Source organism: Homalodisca vitripennis, chromosome 2 (genome assembly GCF_021130785.1).
Source record: "Homalodisca vitripennis isolate AUS2020 chromosome 2, UT_GWSS_2.1, whole genome shotgun sequence".
NCBI lineage: Eukaryota > Metazoa > Arthropoda > Insecta > Hemiptera > Cicadellidae > Homalodisca > Homalodisca vitripennis.
In genome coordinates this window covers 132,536,542-132,549,876 of record NC_060208.1, presented here as the reverse complement: position 1 = coordinate 132,549,876, position 13,335 = coordinate 132,536,542, and the positions used below count along the sequence as shown (strand labels likewise).

The 13,335-nt window shown below is 31.7% G+C and overlaps 2 protein-coding genes across 4 annotated transcripts in view; one reads left to right on the top strand and one right to left on the bottom strand.

Moving 5' to 3' along the window:
- LOC124354753 (alpha-tocopherol transfer protein-like) overlaps window positions 1-12,284 on the top strand; it is a 43,332-nt gene extending 31,048 nt beyond the window's left edge. For all 3 annotated transcript variants that reach the window (XM_046805436.1, XM_046805435.1, XM_046805434.1), the window contains exons 3-7: window positions 1,090-1,249; window positions 2,819-3,077; window positions 4,976-5,086; window positions 6,407-6,512; window positions 11,910-12,284. In XM_046805436.1, the coding sequence (XP_046661392.1) occupies window positions 1,090-1,249; window positions 2,819-3,077; window positions 4,976-5,086; window positions 6,407-6,512; window positions 11,910-12,064 (791 nt within the window). In that variant the 3' untranslated portion in view covers window positions 12,065-12,284. The remainder of the gene's footprint in view (window positions 1-1,089; window positions 1,250-2,818; window positions 3,078-4,975; window positions 5,087-6,406; window positions 6,513-11,909) is intronic.
- LOC124354747 (COBW domain-containing protein 1-like) overlaps window positions 1-13,335 on the bottom strand; it is a 225,382-nt gene that overhangs the window by 73,032 nt on the left and 139,015 nt on the right. The gene's annotated exons all lie outside the window — the stretch shown is intronic.

Sequence of the window (13,335 nt, the reverse complement as noted above, 5' to 3'; positions counted from 1 at the left end):
TTTACAATTACCTATTATATTTTTAAAATGTATAATTTTTTACAATGTACGCACACACACACACAGACACAAATGTATATCGGATTGTAGTAAATTCTAGAGGTCATGATGAGAGAAAATGCTAAATCCTCCTGGACACTCCCCATGAAACTGATTACAATAGGTAGATTTCATTAAACTAATACACTATCCCTTCATAAAATTTGAAGACGTTACTCCTATAATAGCATTACTTCTACGCTCTTAAGTTGTATAGTTTTTCCTCCATATAAATTTATTACAGTTTTCAATTAATTTTATCAATTAATAGGGAAGCAGAAGTTATTTCTATGTTTAGGGTTCTATTGTATAATGCTCATGGGATAAACATATATGCTCATAAGTGCATTGAAATTTATTTTTATTCATTCTGGAAGGTCTAGATTGAGAAAATGTTTGTGCCTCCATGGTATCTACTGTATTTGATACAAAGATGGGAATAAAATCTTTGTTTAAAAAACAGTTTTCACACTTTAGTAAACATTATGCCACTTTCATAGACATATACTAGACAATAAATAATACAGGTGTTTAATATATTACTAAACAGGTATTTTAAGCAGTTTGCTTTCATAAGAACATAGTGTGTAGATAAGATAAAACAAAATGAAAACTGTGTTCAAAAAAACTAATTAAAAAAATATCAAATCAATTACTAACTATTCCTGTATACCAAATTTATTCAAATTAGTATGTTTGTTTGGTCAATAATTACACTAACACCAAAATATATTTCCTAACACCACTCTTTTACTCAGGGGTTTGATAACAAATATTTCCATTGAGAACTAACAATGACCTTTTTGCCATCATCATACTTTCTCCTGCTTAACGTATGGAGGATGAAGTAAACAATTTCTAGTAAGAAGAAAGGAGTGTTACCGTAGAATCTGAACTATTAACATGTTTGGCCTTACTCATGGAGAAACCAATGAACTAATATAACACCAAGTACATCTAAAACACATACAATAATTCTTAGATTTAACACACACACTTTTATTGAACAGAACCAAAACCCTTCTTATCAGTGTTTAATATATGTTCCAGATGACAGAATGCTAACCACTTTCATTGTTGGGTGCAAGAACAGTCTAGAACGCTCCAAGCAGATCTTGGATGCTTATCTCTCCAATAGAACATCTTGCCCAGAGTTCTACAGTAGCAGAGATCCCTGCGATCCCACCTTTCGTCAACGGAACAAATTTTTGTCAGTTAAAAAAACTACTCTTCATAAATTTTTATATAAATTAATTGTATTCAGAATTGGAGGAGAAGCATTTTATAAATTAATCAAACATATTCTGTTCTTATACATTTGGGTACATCTGTGACATACATTCTGATATTTCTTACTTTCAGGAATTCACAAGTCTGTTTTCTTATTAGTTTTACTGATTCAGGAACAGATTAAAATTATTTTTAATTAATATTCAGTCAAAATTGAATAAAAAAACTTTATACATGTAGATAATCTGTTATAAAGTGTTCAAAAAATCCCCCAAAGAAATTTAAACAAAAAAATAAGCCGCCTACCGCATCAAAATACGACAATCCAGTCAGAAATGGCAGCGCATAATGTACTTCACAATGTGTACCTAAAACAACCCGCCATTTCTGATTGGATAAACCTTTTGAGATGCGGTAGGCGGCATTCAACTCTTCTAAGTGAGCTCTTTAAAATGAGGTATCACTCGACCCATGCTTTAATTTAAGATTTCCATGTTTTCCTCTGTGGGCCGTCCCCCCATGGTTGGCATGTCATGGTAATAGCAAGGAAAAATAGTTTACAAGGCCATATGACACTGTGCAAAGTTTATAGATGTTATCTGCTATGGTTTGTAAAATATTAAGCCGTACCCAGACTTTTCAAACACCTTGTATATTGCCTTTTAATAAAATACTGGTACTACAATTTATTCATAGATACTATGAATTTAAAAGACCTCACAAAAATATAAATTCTTAACTATTGGAGTGTTTGTTCATAAATTAAGCATTTGATTCCAAAAGAAGAAGCTGGTAGAATGTATGAATTTAAAGTTTTAAGTTTGCTGTCAAACGTTTAAGAAAAAAGCTGTAAGTTATAAAAAAACTCTTCAAAACTAATTTAAAGTATCCTAGTAAAGTCCTTAAATTTTGTTTATATATTCAATTGACTGAGCATCAGCAAAGTCTATCACTCAGGAGGTCAGTAAAATTTCCTTTCTATATCCTGTCCGTTCGCAGAATACCTAGAAAAGAAATTGAACTATAAACTTGATATTTTTTAATGAAGCTTTATTACTAAATAGACAAGATTGAGTTTTATGAAGGTGCATGTCCCTCCATGGGATGTCCTCACTTCTATTCTAAGCGAAGCTTGCTATGAGATATATAAGCTGGAGCTATAAGCTCTTACCTTGTTCAAAATAATTAATAGTATTGGGGAGGAATTTTTGTAAAAGAACTAAGAGTTACATATCTAAATGACCTATCATGCTGAAATATTAGAGAAACAATCACGGTGTGGTTTATTTCTGTTACTAGGGACATACGAGGCAGTAAAGTCTGTTCTGAAGTTGAGTGCTCTGATGCTGAACATTGTAACAATATTATTATAAGACTCTAATACACATTACTTTCTGATTTATATATATATATATATATATATATATATATATATATATATCTTGATCAGAATACAACAAGCAATTATAATTTTTTACAGGCATTAGTTTAACTTTGTCGATCAGTACCTACCAAAATTTAAAATTATCTATAAATGTTCTTTGTTTAGTCAGTATATTGTCTTGCCGGGAATGACACCAGAAGGTTATCGAGTATCCATCTATCGGATGAATCCTGTACCAGACGATGGAAACGACTTCAACCTTACAACAAACGCCATCAAAGTCCTGTCCTCGTACGATGTGAGATTCCATGAGGACAACTACTGGGCAGGAGACATCATCATCATCGACTGTAGACACTTCACCTTCCGACAGTTGCAAGCTGTCACTCTGCCAGTGCTCAAGAAATACGTACACTGCGGTAATGTGAGTAATACTTGGAAGACGTTTTTGAATTTGTTACAGGACACAAACATATTTTGGAAATCTCCTATATCAAACTTTGTTTTCATGATATTGAACCATATATAATATTAACTAAGAACAAATAGAAAAAATCACAGATTTCGGGAAACACAATTAATCATTGTCTAAGAACTGTTATTGAATATCTTCACTGAAATAAACTTGTTCTGAGATTAAATTTTCAAGCCATACTGGTCAATATTCTCAGGAGTCCAGGGATAGTTAAATGTTTTGATGACATATAGGTTTGACACTCTGTGATTCAAAAAGAGATAGTATAACAGAATTTTGAAATGGGTTTCAGTTAACCTGTTTAAAGTCTTAAAAGCTAAGGAGGTAGAATGTCTAACCACATACATCCATATCAATTCACCCAACAACCCACGGGTTTAGAAACACTTCAGTAACTCTTGAAACCTAGACCTTGGCTACAAAGACCTTCAAACAAATGCGATTCAATTAAGAAACTTTATTCGAGAATGTTCAAATAGAAATGAACACAAACAGTGTCACAAAAAGCTTATTAAAAATGAGATTGTATGACCATTGATTGTTAATTATAATTAAGTAAAAAATTAAAACCTAATATTTAGTACAATAAAATCATTAACATTTTTTTAAATGAATAAATTATTTTTTTTGTATTTCGAGTTATATTATACAATTATAAAGTTTGCTTCAGTCTACCTTTTTTGTTATTTTTAAAGAAAAGTTAATTAGACATAGCTTGTATCTTAAACAGTTCTAATTTTCCTTTTTATTCTCATACAAATATGATGTTGATTGTTACAATTAAATATGTGGAATAAATGTGAATTAATAAAATTCCAAGATTTATGCAAGTATCCAAAAGTATTTTAGTTTTTTGATATGTTTATTGCTTGTTATTGCTTAAAATTCTTAAGCATTTTATCATTCACAAACAAAACTAAAAACTGAAGGTGTATTGATCACATCTGTAAAAATGTAGATACCTCCCATAATTCTATAATATAAAATGATGGCTTAAAAGTGTTTCAAACTTAATATTGTTCTTATGGGTTTAAAACTCAAGATCATTTCATTAAGCTGGCTTCCAAAAAATAATATCCCTGATGAATTCTTGTTTAAAATTTGATTTCTGAACAAGTTTTAATATATTTTTAACATCCCAGGTTACATTTTGACTAATGTTTAGTCACAAAACATTTGTCTTTTAAACTGGTTTCAAATTTTCATTGTTGTACTGATCTGTTTATCAAAATTATACTGATTTGTTTGTGTAAAAACATTAGAAACTGGAATTTTAAACTTCATAGTGACTAGAATTTTTTAAAGATTTTTCAGACACTTGTAAAAAAAGCAATTGTGCCCTTAGTATCCTTGGAAGTGAAGTTGTTAGTTTCACAGTTACAGTGATGTTAGTATGGTAACAACAGATAAGAGCCTGATGAGTGTTCTCCACAATCTTCCCAAAGTCAATACTTTAATGTAACTTATTTCAAATTTATTACTTTATTTTAACCTCTAAACTTCAAAAATCAAAATGATAATAAGTTACATTTCTCCTTTAACCTGTAAACTAATTGTAAGCAAACTTTCAATTCTATATTTTACAGAAAATTTGGCCTTGGGTGATGAGTCATGAAATTCTACTGGCAGAATTTGAAAGGTCAAGCTACAAAAAAAGACATTAAAATGTGTACGTGTAACTTTGATTAGTGTGGCTATAAAATTCTTTCTAGAATAAAGCGTGTTCTTTTAGAGTTAAATTTTTAGAGCAAGCAAACAGCCATCATATAAATTTCTTTTCATATAATCTAAGAACCAAAAAATTACTAATCACAGAGGTTACTAAAAGTGTATTGTGCCTTTTCCAGGAGAGTTTACCAGTGAGATACAAGAAGATCATATTTATCAACCTTTCTTCAATCATAGAACCTGTACTCAGCATTGTAAAACGAATCTTGAAACAAAAGTTTGTACAAAGGGTAAGTAAAATCTTTTGAATTTGATGTTTATTCATGACATAAAACTAAAGTATAATATGAGCTTCAACAGTTAGAAAAAGCAGTTTGCCTCCGATTCTATGAGTGCTACTACAGTATCTGACGTGTGCATTATAATATGATAAGTCAATATATCATTTTTATTTTTGACTCAAATTACTGGTTTATTACAAATCAGTCCAATCTAACAGTCTTAAAACAAGTAATATCAATGATAACACATACAACTATACAATGAAAAGGACATCCAAAATGATTTTAGATGTATTCCATATGAAACTCAAGGATCCTTATGAAATCTCGAAGAGGTTACAAACAAATGTTTGTCTATTCAAATCCTGGAGATAGGATCTATATTTTTAATTCTCAAAATATAAATCTAGTTAAGCTGAAATTACATATACATACAGGTTGTATATTCTTTTGTCACACTTATAAAATAGCAGTTATTTAGTTACTTAGTGATTGTGTAATGGAATGTAGTAGAACCAAACAGAGTACAATTTTGCTATATAATGTGTTTAGTTTCGAAATTATAACCTAAAATATCACACAGATGTTTAATGGAATCTTAAAAATGAATATTACATTAGAAACTTGTTAAGAATAGTTAAAATGGTCTTTATTATTTACACCAGGTTTGTATCTTCTAAATCAGGCACCAAATTGTAGATGAAACAGTGTAAAAGGTTTCATTGTATTTATAAACAATACAAAAGTAGTAGGCTTCTATTGATATGACATTGAATACCAATGAAGTATTGCTGATTATTAGCTGAGCGGTATTGAAACCTATGACTAGGAATTGGATAAATTTCTCCTATCTGTCTGTTTGACCACAAGATATCTCAAGAATGGATTAAATGCTTTAGGTTTAAAGTTTAACATGAAACTTCATTTTTACACAGGTAAAATATATTATGTCTGATGATGGCACATGCCGCTTCATGTAATCTGGCTGAGTATCAATGTACCCTATCACTCAGAAGCCTGTCAAAATTGATCTCCTGTCTGTCTGTCTGTCTACAAGATATTTTGAGAATGAACAGAGGAGCTATATATTTGAAATTTTGCATGAACTTAATTTCTACATAAACAAGATGGCTTTTAAAGATGGTGGATGCTACTTCATGACTTATCCCTCACTCTTACTTCATGCTCATGCTCATGATCTTGCCTTAAAAATTGCTTCATGACATGTGAGGTTCACAATAATTTTATTATTTTAGAATTATCATAAGACTATGATAATCACAATATATTCTGCCATCTTTATGATTTTATTTTAAATGTTGGTTTCAGATGATAACAACAACAGAAGACTATCCTTTCCTATTTGATCATGTACCAAGAGAGATGTTACCTGATGAATATGGAGGATCAGCTGGTCAGGTTGATAGTCTTAATGGTGAGCTTTTTATTTAGTTACTTCGTAAAAAGCAATAATAGACGTTATTCAAAATCATGTCAATTTCAAACTAGATAAAATGTTAACAATGTGGGTTGATTTCAGCTCACTGTGCTTCCAATCAATTTTTTTACCTTTAAAGTGTCATTTTACAAAATTTTGAGATCGTTTGGCATTTTAAATGTCCCATTTCCTGTTAATTAACAAATGTTATAGAAAGGTAGAAAAAGATTTTCTCCTATTGTAATGAAGGCTTTCACCATGTCTTTCTGAGCTTTGGTGTTTCTTCAATTTACAGAGACCAATAACTAACTGAATCCAACATCATTGTTCTAAGTCTATCAACATTCTCAGACTGTTATGCTAAGCTTACACAAAACAGGCAGGTCTCTGAATATGATAGTCTTCCAAGAGCACATTTCTTTATATTAATTATTTCGAAATAGTCGATTTATTGGTTTCTTTCTCAATTTTTAATTGTTTAATAGTTTTAGTCTATACCCAGATTCTGATCCTAAGAGAAGGTGTCCTACAAGGAAGAAAATATAGGAAACATATTTCTGCCTACATAGTCATTTAAATTAGAGAAGAACCAAGAAAATGTTCTTCACTTATAATCATTGTTATGCTTGACAAAACATTATTAAATTAAACATCTGTCTAGAAACAATAATATAGTTTTAAAATAAATAAACCAACAAACTGCTAAAAAAAATACTTGTACTAAATTCAACAAACTGAAAAGTAAAGAATAATTTAAATTTTACAAAATGAAATTTAATCAAAGCCAATACCACACAAATTTTTAACCCTTTCCACTTGGATGGGCAGCAGTGCTGACCAAATATGGCTTCTCGTAGGCTCGTATTATTTTAGCGCGTACTGTCCACTCAGATCGGATGGGCAGCGGTGCTGTCCACAATGGCGCCTGCGTGCACACGGCAGCCATGTCATTGTTGCGTCTCCACCAGCTCGGATTTATTTTCAGCGCGTCATTGATACTGTGCCTTTTAAAAAGTTAAATGGATTTAAAGGTCCAAAGGTAAATAATAATGTAGTCGAAAAGTATTACAATGGAAATGTTATATATCTATAAACTAACATGAGTTAAAATGAGTATTAATAATGTGACAGTAAATAATTATATCATGATAAAAAATAAAATTGAACTGCTTATTATTGTTCCTAGTACACATTTAACTGAAGTCTAGTTGTCATCTTGTTGTTGAAATATCTGAGATGAATGGTACTTTAAAAAAAAAAAAAACACCTATGTGAAGACCGGGCTCATTTTCACAAGTTTTACAATAAAACTTCACTCTTTTCCTGGTGCCGCCTTGTGCTCTGCTGCTACACACAACGCAATCCTTCACTTTTCTACTTTCAAGAGGATATGGTAGATGAAGTTTCCCATTTAGCCGGGAAATGTCTTGCAATTGGGATGGTCTTCCTTTTTTATTCGTGTTCCTTACATCGCAAACAAGCTCTAATACCAGTAATTTTCTAAACTGACGTTGAGAAATTTTACCCTGGGCTTCAGACATGTTGTACAGTTTATAGGCGTTCACTAGTGCAGCTTCTTGGAGCCAGAAATACACTTTCCTCCACCATTTAAGGGACTTTCTTGTGAACCCATAAGAAGCTATAAAGTGGTCCGCCAAGTCCACTCCCCCCATGTACTTATTATACTGACATACTGCTGTAGGTTTTTTCACTTCTTCAACTACGCCTTGTTTCTTTGTCCTATGTACTATCTGTGTACCATTGCCGTAAAGAGTACTCAATATCGTTACCTCATTTTTGTCTTTCCAGTGAACAAGTGAGAAACGATCATCTTTTCTGTAAAATTTCATGTCGCCTTTCTTTAATTTAAGCACAGATCTAGTGCCGTTAGATTTTGACTTCCTTTTTCGAATCTGCAATGGCAATCCCATCCTATTTCTAAGGATAGTCCCTGTTAAGTGAACTTTAATATCACTTAATTCCTGGGCTAGATCCATATTAGGTATAATACCTATCAGTAAATGTATGGAGCCCTTCAACAGATCCATAAGACTCCTTAAGTTTATTCACTAAATGGAGAACTATTCGGCTTGTTGCACCTAAGTCCGGTCTTTCCAACCGGTCTGTTGTTGATTTACCAAAGTATGGCTCTAAACAGCAAATGTAGCCAGTCTGAGAATCTGAAAGTACAAATACCTTAATACCCCATTTGATAGGCTTTGCTTTGTTGTATACCTTAAACAAAATGCGGCCCTTGAACCCAACGGTACTTTCATCGACACTTACTGTACTGTTAGGTATGTAGACATTTCTAAACTGTTTATCTAGGTAAAGTACGACATTTCTTACTTTACCCGATCTGGATAAAGTTCCTCCTATGGAACCAACAGGAGGAGGAGCAACATGCAGGTTCCAAAAAATCTGAAGAAATCTCTCCTTTGAAAAAATGTCCTTAAAAAAGGGCTGATAATCTACCCAATCCTTTGAAAAGTAATCTTCAACTTCGGGCTTGTGGTTCATTGCCATGTTCATTAAGCAACCAATAAAAGCCTTAAACTCAGTAACGGTTACCTCTTTTCAAGTCTTCCACATAGATTTTTTCCTTAATGGAGTTACTTTCATTATCTTTTCTTGGGCGTAGTGATTAGTTTCTTTTACAATCTCAGTTAATAACTCATCTGTAAAGAAAAGTTGGAAGAATTGCAAAGGGGTTGTTGGTTTTACACCTGTTGAGGTTTAAAACCACTATTGAGTGTCCAGTTGAATTTTACAGACATTTCCTCACCTTCATTCCATTCTCTCCAACCATCACAATCTTCATTTTCAGCTTCCTCGTCTAGTCCATGTTGACTTTCAGTACTATTATCTTCATTGTTCGTTTCATCTGCCACATCTTCGTCTACATCACTTGAGTGTACTGAACTATCACTATCTTCACCATTTAGAATGTCCCTAACACTGCCTGGACTACAGTCAACAAACCTATATTCATTCATCGTTATCACTTTAAAAACACAAAATACAGGTATTAATACTGATATATTTACACTTTTATTTACAGTTATATGTACACTGATATCTACAATACTTCATTTACACTAATATTTAATAAAATTGCACAATACTAAGAATAATAAACAATCCGTTCTAATAATGTGTGTAGGTTAACTCACTAGTGACAATGTAATGACAATAAAAGCACACTAAAACAAAAGCCTAGAATGCAATATTGACCAGATGATCAATTTCCAAGCTTTGTAATGAAACAGCTGATTGATCTTAATGCGTTGTATTATTAAAAAAAATACGTCAGAATAAAACAAAAGAGTTTATAACTTGTGGTCAACGCTGCTGTCCATCCGAGCGTTAGTAGGATTATTCAACGGACAGCACAGCTGACCATCCGATCTCTGAGGACGGCAACTCTAAAAATAAATGCACGCGCTAGAGGAAATGGCAGTGGCCAACACTGCTGCCCATCCGATCTCTGTGGACATTCTAACATTACCGCTCCGAGCGGAAAGGGTTAAAGTGGTTTACTTTTTTACTACAGGATAAAATTTTTATATTACCTCCAATAGTAATATCACTTGGACAATTACCCATGAAATATAATACATTCTCTATCACCAGTGAGGTAAGTTATGATAATCGGAAGAAAACTACATCTTGACATCTCATTCCATATTGTTGCTCCACATCGTGATTCAAGAGACTCCTACAGGAGCTTTTCTGAACCCTGATGTAAAATAGGAAACTTCCCACAGTAATTCTGAGGTAACTTATGTGATTTAGAAATTCACAATCCATGCACTCAATCCTGCCTCATTGCTCCAACAGGAATTCCATATTGGCTCTAACACTGTAGCATAGGAGCAAGACTGTGGCTCTCTAACCAAGAGGTCACGGGTTCAATTCCTGGGGAGGTCAATAAATATTTCCCTTAAAATGTTTAGTATCCTCAACTAAAATACTACTGACATAAAAACCCCTTCAAAAAAAAAAAAACGAACAGTGTTACACTCAATCCTGTCATGTTAATAAAGAACAGATTTTTGGTAATGCTTCTAATAGAGAGGTTATTTGGATAGTTACCATATGTCCCCTATGATCTATAAGTAAACTTATGGGCATTGGAAGACAACTATAGGCACTTTATTCCACCTTGATGGTCCATGCCATTTCAAAGTACTCCTATAGAAGCGTTTTCTGGAACCCTGATGTAGACTAAAAAACTTCCCACAGTAAACTATAAGGTAACTTATAGAAAATTTCAAACTCCGCAATCAATCCTGTCCTGTTACTTCAGGGCGGATTTTACATACTGCCTTCAGTAAGGATGCCATTAGAAACAAAATATGAAAAGTGATGTTTCCTAGTAATTCTGAGGCAAGTTGAGTAATTTAAGAAAACCGCATCTAAGCAAATTGCTTTGTCTGGCTTTTCCATATGGTTTTATATGTTTAATTTCAAAATTGATTTGGCAAGATACTAGTCAAATCCATTAACAAACTCAAATAGGACCATTCTGTGACATCCCTTGTTTAAAAAAAAGTCTCACCCGAATCTGTTCAGTAGTTTCAGAAAAATTAGTGAACATACATAAAAAAAGGGAACATGGAAACAGGTTGAATTCTAAAACCTCCTCCTATATGAAGTCAGTGAAAAATAAAACCATACAGGACTTCCATAGAGAATGAATTGTTGTTAAACAAGAAAGCAACTGTAGCCAGTGATGCATCTTTGTTTTTGTAACATATGAGGATCGTAACAAGGGTTGGTTGGCAGAAAATCCATTTTATAATATTGAGGAGTACATGACATGTGACACGAACGATTTAGCAGGATCAATTTTACAAACTTGATAATAACTGTTAATTTATTTTATGTAATATTTTATAATGTCTGTGTTATATGTGCTATTTATTTTTGTGTGTATCTATATGTTTATTTATGATATTGAACAATCTTGTTTGTAGATAATAACAAAATGTAACTGACGATGCCTATTGTAATCACTGTATTACTTAATGGAAAATAAACGATCTTGTATCTTGTAACTAAAAAAAAATGTTTGATTGATTTTTTATATTAGAATTTTGTTTACTAAATTTTACATTCTTATTCCTATTTATTATTTAAAACAAATAAATATTTATAGTTATAAAGATAGCACCAATTTTTAAAATGTAATTTTTTTCATACTTCATCAAACTTAGCTGTGTTCTATAAATACTTGATGATAAAAATGAATTTATGCATTATTACAAATGTTCTTGTTTACATTAAAAACTTCTAGTGTATCACATGATTACTTTTCACAACAAATTATTCCAAAATTAATATTAAAGTCTGTGTTTGGTAACAATCTACAGCTTGAATGTATGTATTTAGATTCCTGGCAGCAAAAGGTAGAAAGCTATCAAGAGTGGTTTCTCCAAGACATGAAACGAAAAGTGGATGAAAGCAAGAGGCCGGAGAAGAGTGTCTACAAACCGAAACAACTTTTTGGAATAGAGGGCTCATTCAAGACACTTACAATAGACTAAATTTAAAAATACTGATATTCGTCTATCCGTTTGTCTGAATAATGTACACTGTACATTTGCAAATGTATCTTCTTACATAAATTTAATAAATTTTGAAGTAATTATTTGAGTACAGTTAAGAGTTACCAACAACGATATATAACACCTTAATAAACAATTTTATTGTAATAAAATGTGGTAATGAGATATCTCAATTATACATATATGTTTTATTACATAATTCACTGTTTTCTTAACTCTTTTATACAAAAATGGACAAAATGAATGAACTGTCAGTCTGCCAAACTGTAAATTATTGTTCAGCAACCACAATCACAAAACTGTCAGAAAGATGAAAAAGGGGCAAAAGGTTTTCAACTAGATGTGTCAATGGAGATTTAGTTACCAGGTTAAAGAATAAGTGAATCTTCAGCCACAAACCTTTCACGGTTTCAACTAGACATAAAGCCCACACCAAAGTAACACCATTCCAGGAAGCAAACATCCTGGAAAATAAATTCAGACCACAGAGATTCTGGTTTTATCTGTATTAATAAGCTACCAAACTAAAATCCTTGACAAGACTCCATATCACCAAATAGATTAGCTGAGTTCAGATAACAAAGGAAACATGATTCCACATAATTGAACACACCAGTAATCAACCTATTCTTGTAGAGCTGCAATTAAAAATGAAATTAAGCAAACAAACAATTAATTTTCTTTAACTACAAGAGACATTTAAAACAACACAGAACATTAACTTTAGAACTGTGAGTTTCTTAACTTCCATTGATTTTAACCCCATTAGCACATTAAAAATTTACAGTGGAAATTTTTTAAACTGTATTTCCTGTAATTTTAACTTATGTATTTCCAGCTGTTAATATTACTAGAACCAGATAATTTTGTATATATTTAATTTCCTAAAAAAACATGTAAGTATGAACGATTTAAAATAACCTTCACAACAATTTACTAATGTTATAAAACATTACAGGTTGTTTAATGGATTTTCCTTAGTTCATATTGCATAATTTATTGTTATTGAGATATTGCCATACAAGCACTTCCCCTCATATTTAATAGTTTTACATTCTATCGCTATTAAAATAACTATTTTAGTTAAAGTTGGTGTTCAATAAATTAATATTATTCTTACAAGACGTGATATTTAATGAAGATAATGAGGGGAATTGATAAACTTTATTTAAATAATGACATTAATATTGTAAATTACAGATTTTTCTAATGCAAAAGCAATGTTAGCAAAACCTTCTCCATAGAATATA